This window comes from Phyllobates terribilis, unplaced genomic scaffold, assembly GCF_046119375.1.
Source record: "Phyllobates terribilis strain yellow unplaced genomic scaffold, ASM4611937v1 Scaffold_1__5_contigs__length_1240528914, whole genome shotgun sequence".
Classification (NCBI taxonomy): domain Eukaryota; kingdom Metazoa; phylum Chordata; class Amphibia; order Anura; family Dendrobatidae; genus Phyllobates; species Phyllobates terribilis.
Genome location: NW_027362761.1, coordinates 379223449 through 379241621, shown reverse-complemented (window position 1 = coordinate 379241621; position 18173 = coordinate 379223449). Strand labels below are relative to the sequence as shown.

The following is an 18173-nucleotide window of genomic DNA, read 5'->3' as shown; positions in this document are numbered from 1 at the left end:
CCATAAAACCACTAGCTGTCAGGATCTGCCAGACTGCAGGGTATCAAGGGATTACAGAGGGTTCCAGTGAGGACCGCTTGGGATTATACTGTATGCAGATGATTTAATCCTGTTTATGGCCAGCCCAAGAGTTACACTGCCTTTGGTAATGGATCTGATTGATGAATTTGGCCGGTTTTCCGGTCTAAAAATAAACGTGCAAAAATCCATGTTGTTACCTCTAAACACTATGGGTTGGAAAGAAGGGGATGAATTTTGCAAGCTACAAATAGTTTTCCACTTCAAATATCTAGGTATACACATAGGAAGAAATCACACGCAACTCCGTGATTTAAATATATCTAATATTTTGTCATATCAGCGAGAGAAAATTTGAATATGGGGTGCCCTGCCTCTGTCAGTAGATGGGAGAATCAATATTATTAAAATTATAGTCCTCCCTAAATGTGTATATGTTCTGGAATATTCAGCCTCTATAGTTCCACAAAAGGTCTTTGCCATGGTCAACTCCTATCTAGCATTCTTCATATGGGGCTCAAACTGAAAATGACCACTCTTCAGATGCCCAGGGATCAAGAAGCTGCGGCACTCCCAGATTTCTTCTTATACTGCTTAGCTGACAAACTTTGCTTTCTACAACAATGAAATTCTCACCAGATGTCGGTAACAAACCATCCAATCCACAAAGGCAAAGAAATCATAATAGATATCCATAAATTAAGTTATGCGTAATAATGAGAAATGACACAAGTAAAAATGAATGAACACATGAAGAAAGAGAGGTGCAAAAAGCCATGGAAAGTTATGACACTAGCTGAAATCTATCAGTAATTAGAAAGCAATCCTGCCACATAGCGAAAAATAATATCAGCTGGTCAACTGATGGCCAATAAAAAGGGGTTTCATTACCAAGGTGCCACACAAGAGACATCTCACGATGAGTTAAACTAGTGAGCTGTCTCAAAACCTTCACAACCTTATGGTTGCAAAACATACTGATGGCATTGGTTACAGAAGAATTTCTAAACTACTGAAGGTTCCAGTGAGCACTGTTGAGGCCATAATTCAGAAGTGGAAAGAACATCATTTTACCATAAACCGTTCACGACCAGATGCTCCCTGCAAGATTTCAGACAGAGGAATGAAAATAATTATCAGAAGAGGTATCCAAGAGCCAAGGATGACCTGTGGACAGGTACAGAAAGACCTGGAATCAGCAAGAACAATTGTTTCAAAGAAACAATAAGTAATGCACTCAACCTCCATGGCCTGTATGCACGCTCACCACGCAAGACTCCATTGTTGAACAAAAAGCATGTTCAAGCACGTTTAAAGTTTGCTCAACAACATTTAGACAAGCCTGAGAAATATTGTGAGAATATAGTCTGGTCAGATGAGACCAAAATTGAACTCTTTGGATGCCATAATAAGACACCATGTTTGGAGGCCAAAAGGTACTGCACATCATCTCATAAACACCATACCAAAAGTGAAGTTTGGAGGTGGGAATATCTTGGTTTGGTGCTGTTTTTCAACATACAGCACTGGCAAACTTCATATAATTGAAGGACAGATGAACGGACAAATATACCGAGACTTTCTTTAAAAAATTCTACGGCCATCTACCAGAATAATGATGAAACGAAGGTGGACATTTCAGTAAGACAACGATCCCAAACACACAGCCAAGGAAACTATCAATTGGTTATAGAGAAAGAAAATAAAGCGGCCAGGATGGCCCAGCCAATCACCTGACCTGAATCCAATAGAAAATATATGGAATGAATTAAAGCTTAGAGTTCATTGAAGGGGCCCATGGAGCCTTCCGGATTTGAAGACTGTTTGTGTGGAAGAATGGGCCAAAATCACACCTGAGCAATGCATGTGACTAGTTTCTCCATACAGGTGGCGTCTTAAAGCTGTAATCACCAACAAAAGCTTTTGTACAAAGTATTGATTAAATTTCAGTAAGTGTGTTCAGTACTTTTTCCCTGTGTCATTTCTAATTATTACACAGGACTTAATTTATGGACATCTATGGTTTTATTTCTTTGCCTGTGTGGTTTGGATGGGTTGTTAACGACATCTGGTGAAAATTTAATATCAATAGCACCTTTAGAAATATATTTACTTAGAAAACTGATGACATGTTCAATACTTTTTTCACCCGCTGTATATATCCGGCGTGTTCTTTTCTTGTTTCATTCGATCAATGTCAACAGCTCTATCAAGTCCCCAGACCTGCTTTCTTTATAAATCTGCAACTAAGGCATGCCCTAAATACCCAGTTCCCAGACATTGGAAATATTTTCATATCCTCATACCCCTGATAGGGATTCTCATGAACTAGGGATCCTGGGGGTTGATCTCCTTTTTATACACCCAGTTACTAAGCAGGAGTTGCTCCTCATCGTCATTGTTGGTTGAGGCCAAATGGAGGACTGTAATACCCTCCCTATCAGAGGTGGATTGGAGCAAGGCCTTGACATCTCCACATTATGTTTCACTGGCAATAATAAGCTAGTCCAAATGTATTTAGTCCATCAATGCTACCTGACACCTAGCAGGTTATATAAAATGGGTAGATCCACCACTGCAGACTGCCATAGGTGTGGGGAAGGAGCGGCAGATTTTATACATCTGATGTGGTGTTTCCCTCCTATTGTAGACTTTTGGAAGTAGGTCATAGCTATCCTCATCGAGATCATACAGCCCCCTGTACCACTCTGTCCTAAGGTATGTTTATTAGGAATCCTTGATTAGGAGACCTGACCTCACTACCATCGCACTTTTCTCACATTATTTTTAGCTTGCATTGCTATTGACTGAGATGGATGGATAGAAGACCCTCACAAATTACACACTGGGTCAATATGGATTATACTGCAGCTTCCTTTGAGTGGGTGGTATATAAAATAGACACTGTCCTGAAATATTTGATAAGGTATGGAAGCCTTGGCTTGATTCCCCTTGACCCACATTAGTCCTCAGGCGATGGAGTATTCTCTCATATTCTCTCATGATAAATTGTGATATTTGGTGCCTGACATGTGTGTCTTATGCTTTTGCTTAAGATATTAGACTCATGGTATGTCAACGGCAAGGTTAAATTTGCCAAACAGTATTAATGAGCAATGAGAAAAGTTGTTTGTTCTTTTGTTCTATGATATAACCTTGTTACGTTGTATAATCTTCAATAAAACTGGTTTTAAAAAAACATAGACATAAAAAATAAACATATTTGATATTGTCTTTTCTGCATGAAAATCTAAAATCATTTAACTCATATGTAAACACTGAAAAAAAAACAAAAAACGCAAGAACTTCTATTTTTTAGTTATTGCACCTCTGCAAAAAATGCAATAAAAAGTGATCAAAACATTTTATGTACCTCAAAATGGTATCAATAAAAATGGAATCTCACTGCGCAAAAAATAATCCCACACGCAGCTCAATTGAGAGAAAAAATAAAAAAGTTATGGGTTTCAGAAAATAGTGACTTAAAGGGAAATTGTCACTTTAACTTTAATTTACTAAAAAATCTAACTTTTTTTTACAAAATGCCAGATTTTTTTTCACTATTAAAATAAAAGAACTTCATGCTTGGTATCGCCATAATCGTACTGACTTGACGAATCATGTTGCCAAAAAAGCAAGACAGAAAAATAGAAATGTTATGGCTCTTGAAATGAGGGGAGGAAAGAACAAAAGTCAAAAAACAAAAATTGGTGGCGGCAGGTATTGGTTCATTCAAAGCAACCATACATAAATGTAAAAACATTTTTTTTGTATGTCAAAGATGTCTCCAGTCTTCAGCTCACTTTCTAATGTAAAATTCTACCCTTACTGTGAGATCTGCTGTCAGTTTCTCTATGGCAGGGCGTTGTTTTAAACAAGAGTCTCTATCTAGGACATGTTCTTTCTATTGCACTTGTGTATAATTTGCTTACAGAGCCACATATTTTACACTACACCACATCACACCTTTTAGGTCTCTGAGTAATGTTTCTGGGGCACCCTCGATCATTGTTAATCATGGTCTCTCTGACCAGAGGTGGAGAGGTGTCGCTGAAATAAAAAAAAAGAGCATTAAACATATGTTTCCATCATTACCTTACTAAAACCATATAAGTTGCAATTATTTATTAAAGAGGCTTTCTTCTACTAAGATATTGAAGAACTATTTATTAGAATAGGTCTTTAATACCAGATTGGTGCGTGTCCGATACCTGGAACCTCCGCCAGTCTACAGTTGCCAGGTCCCAAAGTCGATAGAAGTACACAGTTTACAGAGCCGCAACACCACACTGCAAGGTGGCCGTTCTCAGCTACTGTGACTCATCTCCTACTTAAAGAAGTTGTCTACTACTTGGACAACTCCTTGTCATACCACACACTTGGCCCTATAAAATAAAAAAGCTTATACTCACCTTCCGTACTGGCGCCGTTCCCGCGGTGTCTGCACTCGCTCTCCCCAGGGCTCCCGTGCTGTTGTTTTGACACATGACCTCGGCGACCAATCAGGGCTGGTGTCACTGTCCCCGTCTTCTGTCGAATTGAGCATGAAGAGGAAGTCAGAGAGCAGCCGCAGCCCGGACTTCCTCTTCATGTTCGGTTTGTCCAAAGGCAGAGATAGTGACGCCAGCGCTGATTGGGTGCTGGCATCACAACAACAGCAGGAGAGCCCTGAAACGGCGCCAGCACGGGAGGTGAGTATAAGCTTATTTATTTTATCGGGGCCAAGCATTTAGATCAAGGAGGGGATTGTCCTAGTAGTGGACAACCCCTTCAAAGGACTGTCCGGTCTAAAATGATAAGTCTGCAGTCACGGACTGTGCTGCGAGGATTCGCCAGTTTCTGAGCAGAGAATGGCGGTGATATATGCGATATACAGTACAGACCAAAAGTTTGGACACACCTTCTCCTTTAAAGATTTTTTTTGTATTTTCATTACTTTGAAAATTGTACATTCACACTGAAGGCATCAAAACTATGAATTAACACATGTGGAATTATATACTTAACAAAAAAGTGTGAAACAACTGAAAATATGTCTTATATTCTAGGTTCTTCAAAGTAGCCACCTTTTACTTTGATGACTGCTTTGCACACTCTTGGCATTCTCTTGATGAGCTTCAAGAGGTAGTCACCGGAAATGGTTTTCACTTCACAGGTGTGCCCTGTCAGGTTTAATAAGTGGGATTTCTTGCCTTATAAATGGGGTTGGGACCATCAGTTGTGTTGTGCAGAAGTCAGGTGGATACACATCTGATAGTCCTACTGAATAGACTGTTAGAATTTGTATTATGGCAAGAAAAAACAGCTAAGTAAAGAAAAACGAGTGGCCATCATTACTTTAAGAAATGAAGGTCAGTCAGTCCGAAAAATTGGGCAAACTTTGAAAGTGTCCCCAAGTGCAGTTGCAAAAACCATCAAGCGCTACAAAGAAACTGGCTCACATGAGGACCGCCCCAGGAAAGGAAGACCAAGAGTCACCTCTGCTTCTCAGGATAAGTTTATCCGAGTCACCAGCCTCAGAAATCGCAGGTTAACAGCAGCTCAGATTAGAGACCACGTCAATGCCACACAGAGTTCTAGCAGCAGACACATCTCTACAACAACTGTTAAGAGGAGACTTCGTGCAGCAGACCTTCATGGTAAAATAGCTGCTAAGAAACCACTGCTAAGGGCAGGCAACAAGCAGAAGAGACAAGTTTGGGCTAAAGTACACAAGGAATGGACATTAGACCAGTGGAAATCTGTGCTTTGGTCTGATGAGTCCAAATTTGAGATCTTTGGTTCCAACCACTGTGTCTTTGTGCGACGCAGAAAAGGTGAACAGATGGACTCTACATGCCTGGTTCCCACCGTGAAGCATGGAGGAGGAAGTGTGATGGTGTGGGGGTGCTTTGCTGGTGAGACTGTTGGGGATTTATTCAAAATTGAAGGCATACTGAACCAGCATGGCTACCACAGCATCTTGCAGCGGCATGCTATTCCATCCGGTTTGCGTTTAGTTGGACCATCATTTATTTTTCAACAGGACAATGACCCCAAACACACCTCCAGGCTGTGAAAGGGCTATTTGACCAAGAAGGAGAGTGATGGGGTGCTACGCCAGATGACCTGGCCTCCACAGTCACCAGACCTGAACGCAATCAAGATGGTTTGGGGTGAGCTGGACCGCAGAGTGAAGGCAAAAGGGCCAACAAGTGCTAAGCGTCTCTGGGAACTCCTTCAAGATTGTTGGAAGACCATTTCCGGTGACTACCTCTTGAAGCTCATCAAGAGAATGCCAAGAGTGTGCAAAGCAGTCATCAAAGCAAAAGGTGGCTACTTTGAAGAACCTAGAATATAAGATATATTTTCAGTTGTTTCACACTTTTTTGTTAAGTATATAAATCCCCAGCAGTGTCACCAGCGAAGCACCCCCACACCATCACACCTCCTCCTCCATGCTTCACGGTGGGAACCAGGCATGTAGAGTCCATCCGTTCACCTTTTCTGCGTCCCACAAAGACACGGTGGTTGGAACCAAAGATCTCAAATTTGGACTCATCAGACCAAAGCACAGATTTCCACTGGCCTAATGTCCATTCCTTGTGTTCTTTAGCCCAAACAAGTCTCTTCTGCTTGTTGCCTGTCCTTAGCAGTGGTTTCCTAGTAGCTATTTTACCATGAAGGCCTGCTGCACAAAGTCTCCTCTTAACAGTTGTTGAAGAGACATATTTTCAGTTGTTTCTCACTTTTTTGTTAAGTATATAATTCCACATGTGTTAATTCATAGTTTTGATGCCTTCAGTGTGAATGTACAATTTTCATAGTCATGAAAATACAGAAAAATCTTTAAATGAGAAGGTGTGTCCAAACTTTTGGTCTGTACTGTTTATCGCATACAACACCGCCATTCTCTGCTCAGAATCTGGGAAATCCTCGCAGCACAGTCCGTGTAATTCATAAGTCTGCAGTCACACAGAGTGACTGCAGACTTATCACTTTAGACTGGACAATCCCTTTAATGAGAATCCGTCAGCAGGTTGCTGTTGTTATGTAATCTGAGAGCATCATGATGTAGAAGCTGAGACCTTGATTACAGTGATGTGTGACTTACCAGGTTGTGTTTCTGTTTCAATAAAATTCAGTGTCTTATCAGAAAATGATTATCACTATCTGACTAGCCGCCTCGTGCTTGCTGATTCAGCCCCCCCCCCCACTGATTAGCAGATATCTGTCAATACACAATATACAGAGAAAGCTGCAGAACAGTGGTGTGGGTGGGGCTCAACATTCTGAGCTCTGCTAAATCTGCAGTAGAGTAAACTGTGATTCTGTCACAACTGCTGCACCCAGTAAACTAAGTGATATATCACTGGAATCAGGCTCTCTTCCCCTACATTATGCTGATGTCATATTACATAACAAAAACCTGCTGACAGATTCCCTTTAAGTGTATGTAACCTAACCTGCGGCAGTACCGGAGAGCTGCTACTAAACAGTGTATAGCGGTGTGGTGTCCCGGATCTGTACATTGTGTACTTCATGGGGCCGGGGGACCAGGTATCAGATGAACGGTGGAGGTACCAGGAGTACCAGGTTAAATATACAGCACAACTACAGAAAAGGTTACAATGCATTATTATTTTGTACAGAACATAAATTACAGCCTGCATTATAGAGAAGAGCTATAGTTCAGTTTCAAAAAATGCCAATCTCCCCCGGCAACAGTTTGTAAAAAACCAAACTTTGTTTTACTCACTCTCCCCAGGTCCAGACTGAGTCCTGTTGTTCCCGCCGTTTGTTATTGTCTGCAGTGCTGAAGTCGCGATGATTATGCTGCAACCCGTAAGTGACCTCAGGGGATCTGAGTGAGATGACGGCACTAGCCGCTGAGCTCACTGATGGCTACAGCACCATCGACCTAACGCCAGTGATGCAGACAAAATTAGACACCAGGAGCAACAATGGAGACACAGAATTGGACCCGGGGAGGGTGAGAAAAGGTGTTTTTTTTTTTTTTTAAAACAAACTGCAGCTGGTGGGAAGATGTCTTTGTAAGTTTAAGGCTACGTTCAGTATGTGACATCAGTATTTGTAAGCCAAAACCAAGTGTGGAACAATCAGAGGAAAAGTATAGTAGAAACACTTGCACCATTTTAGCAGTCTTCACCCATTCCTGGTCTTGGCTTCCAAATACTGAACGTGTAAATGTGACCTTAGTCCTACAGTACTCAAGCACTCCTGGCTCTATAGCGCTTGCTCTGGTAATTTGCATTCTGGAAAGTGAAATTTTACTACAAATGCGACCCCTTTGCTTTACAGCACCTTGGCTAAGAAATACAAGTAACTGACCAGCAAAATTGTGAATTTAGCTGGAGCCTCAACGGTCACACGCCACAGATTTGTTGCAGACATTTCTACAACTATCACATTAAAATCAATATGGTTTGCAGAAATCCATCCATTTGCAGTATGAAATGATGAAATTAAAGAACCCCATTGAGAAATATGGGAAAGATTTTAAGTTGAGGAACTGCAGTATGTGAATTGCCCCTGAAACAGGCTGAGGACCAAAACAACAATAATTATAATAATAATTTTTATTTCACTAACCCCAACATATTCTGCAACACTTTATATTACAAAGAACAATAATAAACTGGGCGCATCTTAAAGGCTTTAATGTACATTTTACTAGAAGTACCTTGATAAATTCTTCTTCCATTCATTTTCTTCATCTAAGTCTTTTGTCACATTTTCGGCAATAATCTGCAGTAAACTCTGCATGTCTGAAAACAAGTATTCCACAGGCACGTAAGTGTTAAAAAGATGACAATATAAAAAACAAAAAGATTTGGCAATAATAAATTTCTCCTGTAGCAATAAATGGAGACAACCAGCAACAAGCACCAACATCTTGCCGCTCACTGGTGCTCAGACGCTGGTTGCGTTGGAGAATTGTAGGATCCCCTGTTCTAGAGACGGGACCACCTATATCAGAGGTGGGACCCTATATATCAGAAATTTATGCCATAAATGTCTCTCAAAAGGCAACCCATTAAAGGGGGGGTCAGACAGAAGTGCAGAGTTGGCCATTCAGGCAATGAATGCTGTCGCAGCACTACATCAAAACTACAAGACGCAGACATATAACAGCGAGAACGCGGATATCAGCATGTCTGTCACCAACTTATGTTGCCATTAGAGACCGGACAAAGGAAAAGCTACCTCCAATAACCAAAATAAAATTAAAACAAGTTTAAAGTGAAGGTAATAGCAGATTCTAGTTGAAGACTATGGCCCTGATTTATCAAAGCAATTCTGCAAAAATTCTGTCTTAAATAGCTTTTAAAATGTGAAACATTCTTGCGCAATGCAGGGTTGAGCAAAAATCTTGGGACTTTTTTGGGTTTTCACTCCTGTTAAGCCCAGCTCAGCCAAAACTGTCAGAGCTGGGCGTGACACCACAGCCCATTTAATTCATGACGAGATGTGGCGTTCCTTATAACAAAAGACTTATTACAGTCAATGACTGGAGTAAGATCTGTGGTGTGGTGTACACTACTTGTGAGACGCACCTGATTCTTTAAGAGGCATGTGCCTCTTAGTGGATATCGAGCATCTGACTCGAAGATGCTCCCTCATCAAATTGTTCACATTGGTCTTGATGAGTCAGGGCCTATGTTTCTCAGTCTACATTTCTCAGATGCTGCAGTGTTAACATGTCCAGTCTAATTACAAAGGATTTCTTACGGTGAGATCAGTTGTGGGATACAGCCAAAACTCCGCAAACCACGGTCATTAATTTTTAAATAAAATTGTGCACCCATTGGCCACTATGGGTGAGCAGAATTTTGGCTGTGCAGCCAGCTGTACTGTCTGATTTCACCTTTAGGCCACGATCACACATCTGTATCACGGTCCGAGTATAGACAGTGATTCATGGATGAGCTGTGCGTATCTTAACCCGAACCTTTCAGCCTCATATATGCCTATGAAGCCATTATGTTTAGGTTAGAAGACATTCGGCCTGTGACATAAAGATATGTGAATGTGGCCTTAAAGGGAACCGGTCAAGTTATAAAAATGCTATTGACCAGCAAATATGGGTTAATCTGAAGGTTAATAGCATTCTGACACTGTGCAGCTGCTGCACTGAGAGCCCCACTGCCAGAAGGAAATTATCTGTATTACTCCCGGCAGGCTCGATCTTTCAGTCATAGGGGTGGCACTGGCATGGTTTCAGTCACCGTTCTGTGCGTAGAGAGCGGTGGTTTTAACTGCGCCCTGGCATTAACTAACATTAACTATCTAATTTCATCCTAGTTGCATCTGAAGAGGATCAGTTTTTATCATCGGTTTCTGAAGAGGTGTGTTTGTTGCCAAGCCAATAAAAACGACCCCTTGAAGGTCACATTTTAAAAAAAAAAAAAAATTCTCACTAAGTAACAGATGCATATGACACACAAGCAAATCAAAAGTCTTCCGATTTGCATCAGTGTTTCACGGATCCCCATTGACTTGCATGGATGAGTCTGATCTGCACACATGGATCAGAATAGGACCTGCTCTAAATATTGCAGATCTCACACTCGGATCTATGATTTTCACGGATCTGTGAATGGATCCATTTAACACTATGGGTCCGTTTGCTGTCCAAGAAAAATACAGACAGCACACGGCCATAGCATACGGATGTGTGAATGCAGACGTAGTGCAATGCATACTGTAGAGTACAAGTCATAGGGAAGTAACGCTTCTTACTAAAGAGATTCAGCAGCAATATGGAGGCTGCAAGGAAAGGAATCACAGTACATACTTTTTAGTTTCATTGTACTAAAATTAAATGGCCCATCAACCTGGATATAACCTAATCTTTGTAGATTCTAAAAACTTTGGCAACAACAAAAAAAATCTAGATTTTTCAGGTGTTATAACTATGTGCTTAATGGCTTTTTATTAAACAAATACATATTTAACAAGTTGAGTTTTGGAGCTCCTTTGCCTAGGGCATCAACAGTACAGTAAAGGTCAAAAGTTGGCACAGGACCATTTCTCCTGAATGGCACATAATTGGGATTTTAATATTTGACTTTTGATCTTCAACCTTTTCCAGTGGTATAGAAAAAATGACCAAAAATAATATTGTTTTCCATTATATTTTATTTTATTGGCTTAGCAGGTCAGGTAGCAAACAATCTAAATATTTTCTATTAGCATGCAATAAAATCACAGAAAGACAGATCTAAAACGGTGGGCAGAACAGGACCCAATAAGTAATCATGAGTACACGAAGTCAAAAATAAAACTGTTAACGTTAATAAATATCGGGCCCCAGTAATACTGACCTAATAAAATGTGGTAATAATGGCCACGAAAACACCATGAAAAATTCTGTGAATGCAGCCTTAAGGGTATTATATTTTTAATTCTTCTATTTATCTACAATAACAGTCATCTCTCTCTTCCTGTAACTGCACATTTCGGATGCAGCCTCAAATTCTGCAGTGAAGTCTAAAGATATCAGGAAGACGGCAAGTGGTTATACGGCTTCCTGAAATGCAGCGGCGCTGCTGTTGCATTTCAGTAGTTTAGTAGTAAGGCAGTAGGGATTTCTATCAATGAGTCTTTGCAGTTACTTTTGTACATCAATGACCAAAAATTGCTGCAATTGCTTGGGCTGTTAATTATAGGCCAAGGGTCAGCAACATGCGGCAGTCCAGCTGTAAAACTACAACTTCCAGCATGCTACATTCATAATTTATTTTATTTCCCAGTGTGGTTTGGTAATGCTTTTATACTACGCACTCTTGCCTTGTAAGGCTACATTCCCACAATGAGTATTGAATGACTTTGATGTTGCAGATTTTCTGCAGCATTTCTGCACCTACTAGGTAAATTAGGTCACTTGCGATTATTTCGGAGTTTTTGAGGGCATTTTTATTACGTTTTTGATGCTGCGGTTTTTGTCTCTTTTTTGGTATTTTATGTTTCAAATCAAGCTGCTTTGTTTTTGATATTTCCTAGTATTTAGCTTTGCCAAAACTTTATTAATACAGTCATGATTACATGTGTTTTTAGTTTTTAGTGCGTTTCTGCAGCGGAATAGGAAAATCTGCACATAAAACTCAGCGTACCCACAAGAGAAATTGGCTTATTGTGGATTTCAAATACGCACTGTGGGAACTTAACCGTATAGTATAGTTGTTGCAAAGTCCTTAAAGGAAGCCTATCACCCTCAAAACAATATTTTATTTAAACTAAGTAATATAAGGGAATCAACCCCTATATACTTCATACCTTTACTGTATAAATATATATATAAATATATCCCACCGTTAGGCATTAAGAGCGCTCTTTATTTCCATATGGTAATTAGAGTGCTCAGTGCCCCCTTCACGTAAAGAGCAGTAATTCTACATTACTGTGCGACATTTCATTCTTTGGTCTCTTGCTCTTTTCCAAAACTGGGAAGTGTACTAGTTAACATGCAGAAATGCAAAATTTTGCGACATTTGACACGTTGGTGTATGGTGCTTGGTAAAACTGGAGTGGTAGAGTTGAAGTGAGTACAGTAAAGATTTGGAGAAAAATTACCCAATTTTTTGTGTAAATGTGGGTCAATATTGGAGTTCCTAGATTGTGCTATATACATATGTGATCCAATCTCCTCTCTACTACAGCGTCTTCACTCAACGATCTCAATCAACAGGATGGAGTGGGGGGTATTCAAATTAAGGGGACGATGTGCACCTAAGCTGCTCAGCCACACCAAAGCTGCTCAATGGAGATACAGATTTTGTATTGTAAAGGCATGGGGCCAGATTCATAAAGACAGGAGTTGTTCATGTCGGTCTTGATGAGGGGGTGTGCTGGAGTCAGACGCTCCTGATTCATGAAGAGGTGCATGCCTCTTTATAAATCTTCAGTGTCTGATGAGTGTTGTGCGCCTTCGTATGGAAAGCCACAGCTTGTCATGAATTAGACAGGCTGTGGCGTCATGCCCCTGTACTATCCCAGCTACGACCATTTCGTCTGAGTTGGGCGAAGACGCCAAAAGTCACAAAATTTAGACGCAACTCTGAGTTGAAAGCTTTTAGGGAAGAATTCTGACGTGAAAGCTTTGTTGAATCTGGCTCCTCATTTTTGTAGTCCCCATCTTAGTAGGTGCCTAGTTTAAATTGTGTTTTTAGACTGATAGACTGATTTTGAGGAAATTCCTCAATACTGAAAGCAATGTTCAGTATGTAGAATCATCAACCTCCCACCTGTATTGATTCAAGCAGAAAGATTGACTGGCAGTGCTCGAAATTCAAGGCCATTATTAGTCAGTGAGAACAAGAATATCTGCATGATATATGCTAGTCAATAGTAAGTATCCACCGATGCTTCTGATAATAGAAGGTGCAGATAAATCCAGCACCATTCATGGATTATCAAACAATACAAAACAGAATGGCATGCCAGTGTATGCTTTAAAGGGCAATATGTTTGCATTCTGAGCTCCTTTTTTCTGAATCTAATAGCATTTTGTTCTTGCTACAGCACTGAACAGATTGTAACTCAAGTACAAAATCAGCTCCTATCGACGCTCCTATCATCTCTGTGCAGCAACTGTGTTCAAACCAGCCGAAAACCACGGGGTGGATATATTAGTCTTGAAGTCATGAACTATCATAGAACTGGGAATCCTTTTGCTATTTGGCCTACAGTTTCGTATAAAAAAATATTTGACAACTACAAAGCTAAATGCCTTAAATTCAGCATTGATACTTAGTACTTTATTTCGGGCTATGAAATGGTGTAAAAAAAAAATGTCGAGCCCTATAAAATGTCCCCGCTGAAGCTTATGCCTGGTCTGATCTGGTATTTACCTCCCAACTTTTTTCTGCTGCAGAAAATATTGAATATGCTTTCTAAAACTGAACACTGATGACATCCCACACTGCGTCTTACCAGGTGAAGGAGCGTCCCTTCACACCCCGACATTGGCCAATCAGTGCTAGATTGTGTAGAGACACTACACTGACAAGGAGAATAGTAACGCCCAGTTGGCAATTGATTCATACATTTCTGGTAGGAATTACAGGGAAACGGCACAACGCAGTTATAGTTATTAAAAAAATATCTAAAATTGTTATTGTTAATCTGCTACCAGGTTTTCCCTACCCCATCTCAGAGCAGTATTTTACAGGGCCAGAGACCCTGATTCCAGCGATGTGTCATTTCCTGATCGACATACTGTTATTTTGATAAAACCACTGTTTTCTTTGCTGCAGATCTGCCAGTTCTTGTGTACACTGTGCATAGGCATAACGCTGCCAATCAGTGGTGGGGGCGGGATTATACTGAGATCATGAATATGCTTGACTACCTGGCAGCAGGTCTACTAGTCTTCTAGTGATAATCTCCTGCTGATTAAACAGTGATATTATCAAAACTACACTAAGTAGCCCAGTAAGTGACACATCACTGGAATCAGGGTCGCTGTCTTTACATTATGCCGCTCTCAGATTAGGTGGTGAAAAATTCCCTTTAAGGAGATTACTGAATAGTTTAAACGAAATAAAAAGTAATAATGCAGTTTCTTTACAACTAATTTATTTGGCCCAAACATGTGAACCCAAAAATGGTACAATGAGTACAACTTTGACCTAAACTTAAAAAAAAAAGTTATTTCTGTCAGAATGCCAAGAAGCTAAAAACACAATATTCTGGTCATGCACATGGCTGGAGCATTTCCGGAGACAACTCTACTTACATTCAGATAGCGGTTCTTCATCCTCGTCTTTGCTCTGTTTGCCGGGGGTATGAAGGGAACTATTGACTGTAGACTCCATGTCGTCTCCACCTTCTTGAGGTACATCTGTGGACGTTGTGCCTACAGTGACCATATCATCAGAGCCGGGAAGAAGGGAGGAAACACTACCTCTGGTTGGTGTGTGCGCTGATGAAAGTCCACTATAACGTGAAATGCTGAGGAAGGACAGTTTTTGGGCTCGTAAATGGCTCCGGAGAACTTTTGGATTCTGTTTTTTATTCTGTACACAGGGAAATAGAACAAAACTATTATACAACTGCTCATAAAAATGATAATTACAAGAATACATCTCCTTTGAGAAATGTCAGCTAAACATTGTGGGTTGGGCTCCTTAAAGAAGTCATATCGCCAGGTCAAAAATGACCAGTTTTTACTCTTATTTTATTGCTCCCCTGAGTATTCTGTTTTATTTTATTAAAATCCACCATATGGTTCTAGAGATAAGGGCCCTTTTATTCAGTACTAATTTTTATAGTCTTTACCAAGAGGGTGTGTCTCACAGGGTAATTATGCAGAGCAGCCTAAAAACACGCCTCCAAAAATCCTTTGAGCCACGCCCAACTTGTAAAGACCATAAAAATTAACACCAAATAAAAATGCCCATATCTCTGGAACCGTATGGTGGACTTTTAGAAAACTGAAAATGGCATACTAAGGGGCACAGCGGGAACAGACTGAGGGCAAAAACTGGCCACATTTTACTTTGTGATGGTTTCTTTTTAAGCCCCTAGTGATCATATTATGGGACCAGGAGAAGCAACAGCGACCAAATATTTCCTCACCGGTGACCTAAATGTCATGAAGGAGGATCAACAATATGTATCCCCATAAATTTGCAGTATAAGAAAACTGCTGGAAAACAGAATCACATAAGTGAATAAAAAATAAATTTAAAAAAATCACACTTGCCCAATGGGAATGCTTCAGACTACTACAAAGATTTATAATTAATCATCAAGCTAAATTTTTAATTTATCATGTTCTGCAAGATCTTCAGAAAAGGAAAAAAATATTATAGTGATTTGCCACAGCAATCTCCCTGTTCTGTCTAAGACAGGTGAGGCCATAATAATAATAGTAGTAATCTTTTTATTTACATAGCGCCAACATATTCCGCAGCGCTTTACAATTCAGACAATTTACAGACATTATCGGCACTGTCCCCATTGGGGCTCACAATCTACCTTCCCTATCAGTTTGTCTTTGGAGTGTGGGAGGAAACCAGAGAACTTGGAGAAAAACCACGCAAACATGGGAAGAACATACAAACTCCTTGCAGATGTGGTCCTTGGTGGGATTTGAACCCAGGACCCCAGCGCTGCAGTGCTAACCACTGAGCCACCGTGCTGCCCATATTCCCATCTGCATGAAAACAGATAATTTTTTGAGAAATGAGGAACGCCATAATGGAATTGGACTCCATTATAAGGGGTGAGTAGGGCTTCATTGATGTCCCTCATGATAATATACTTTAAATAAAATTCCCTATACTTCCCTTACTACACTATATAACTGTTTTTCTTTTTTTTTTCTTCCAACTTCTTTTTTCATGAAGGCTTGCTTGAGAATCTCAGTGCATGCTTTGATAGTCAAACAAAACATCATCAGGGTGCAGAGGCTGTCGTCACTTGCAGAGGCGATGCTGCTCTCTGCAAGCCGGGTATTTGTCTTACAACGACAGTGACACTGACAGTGTGCTCTGTTGTCGGCTCGTTACTACTGATGTGAGTGGGCAACAGAGCACACTGTCATTTTGCACATCGCACAGCACTCAGGGACAAGCCCACCTCCAGTAACGAACGTCACTGATAACACTTCGTTTCAGGGAGGGGGCAGAGGCCACAGTGACCATAGCCTCTGCCCCTAATGACCCTTAGTTTGAGTATCCCAGCATGCACTGGGATTCTCAAACAAAACGACATCAAAAAGGAAGTTGGAAAAAAAAAAGAAAAGCGGTTAGATGGTGTAGTTAGGGAAGCATAAGGAATTTTTAATTAAAGTATATTGGAAAATAAATTTGATTATAGCATTAAATTGATAGGCATTTAGCATGAAAATTAATTTGGATTTCGGACCACCCCATTAACAAATATAACTTTACTTATCATTATGTTTATGCAGGTGATAACATAGAATTTGAACAGATGACATACAGTGGTGTGAAAAAGTGTTTGCCCCCTTTCTGATTTCTTACTCTTTTGCATGTTTGTCATACTGAAATGTTTTAGATCACAAAACTAATTTAAATATTAGACAAAGATAAGACATGTAACCACAAAATGCAGTTCTGAAGGTCTTTAATATTAAGGGAAAAATAAATCCAAACCTACAGGGCCCTGTGTGAAAACATGATTGTCCCTCCACCTTAAAACATAAATTAACTGTGGTCTATCACATCTTTGGCCTGATTAATGCCACACCTGTTCTCAATCAAGAAATCACTTAAATAGGACCTGCCTGACAAAGTGAAGTAGACCAAAAGATCCTCAAAAGCTAGACATCATGCTGCAATCCAAATAAATTCAGGAACAAATGAGAAACAAAGTAATTGAGATCTATCAGTCTGGGAAAGGTTATAAAGCCATTTCTAAAGCTTTGGAACTCCAATGACCCACAGTGAGAGCCATTATCCACAAAAGGCGAAAACATGGAACAGTGGTGAACCTTCCTAGGAGTGAAAGGCTGAACAAAATTACCCCAAGAGCGCAGTGATGACTCATCCCAGAGGTCACAAAAGACCCCACAACAACATCCAAACAACTGCAGGCCTCACTTGTCTCAGTTAAGGTCAGTGGTCATGACTTTTGGGAGAATACTCTGTGGACTGACGAGACAAAAGTTGAACTTTTTGGAAGCTATATGTCCCATTACATCTGGCTTAGAAGTAACACAGCATTTCAGAAAAGGAACATCATACAAACAGTGAAATATGGTGGTGGTAGTGTGATGGTCTGGGGCTGTTCTGCTGCTTGGAAGACTTACTTTGGTAAATGGAACCATGAATTCTGCTACCAAAAAATCCTGAAAGAAAATGTCCGGTCATCTGTTTGTGACCTGAAACTGAAGAGCACTTGGGTTATGCAGCAGGACAATGATCCAAAACACACCAGCAAGTCCACCTCTGAATGGCTTAAGAAAAACTAAATTAAGACTTTGGAGTGGCCTAGTCAAAGTCCTGACCTTAATCCGATTAAGATGCTGTGGCATGACCTTAAAAAGGCACTTCATGCTCGGAAACCCTCCAATGTGGCTGAATTGCAACAATTTTGCAAAGATGAGTGGGCCAAAATTCCAGCAGAGCGTTGCAAAAGACTCATTGCAGTTATCGCAAACACACGATTGCAGTTGTTGCTGC

At 40.4% G+C, this 18173-nt stretch overlaps 1 protein-coding gene across 3 annotated transcripts in view; it reads right to left on the bottom strand.

The window, feature by feature from the left end:
* The window catches only part of CCDC60 (coiled-coil domain containing 60), a 277795-nt gene that overhangs the window by 27737 nt on the left and 231885 nt on the right, over positions 1-18173 (bottom strand). For all 3 annotated transcript variants that reach the window (XM_073676397.1, XM_073676398.1, XM_073676399.1), the window contains 3 exons: positions 14759-15038; positions 8702-8786; positions 3985-4068 (listed from right to left, as the gene is read on the bottom strand). In XM_073676397.1, coding sequence (XP_073532498.1) covers positions 3985-4068; positions 8702-8786; positions 14759-15038 — 449 coding nt within the window. The remainder of the gene's footprint in view (positions 1-3984; positions 4069-8701; positions 8787-14758; positions 15039-18173) is intronic.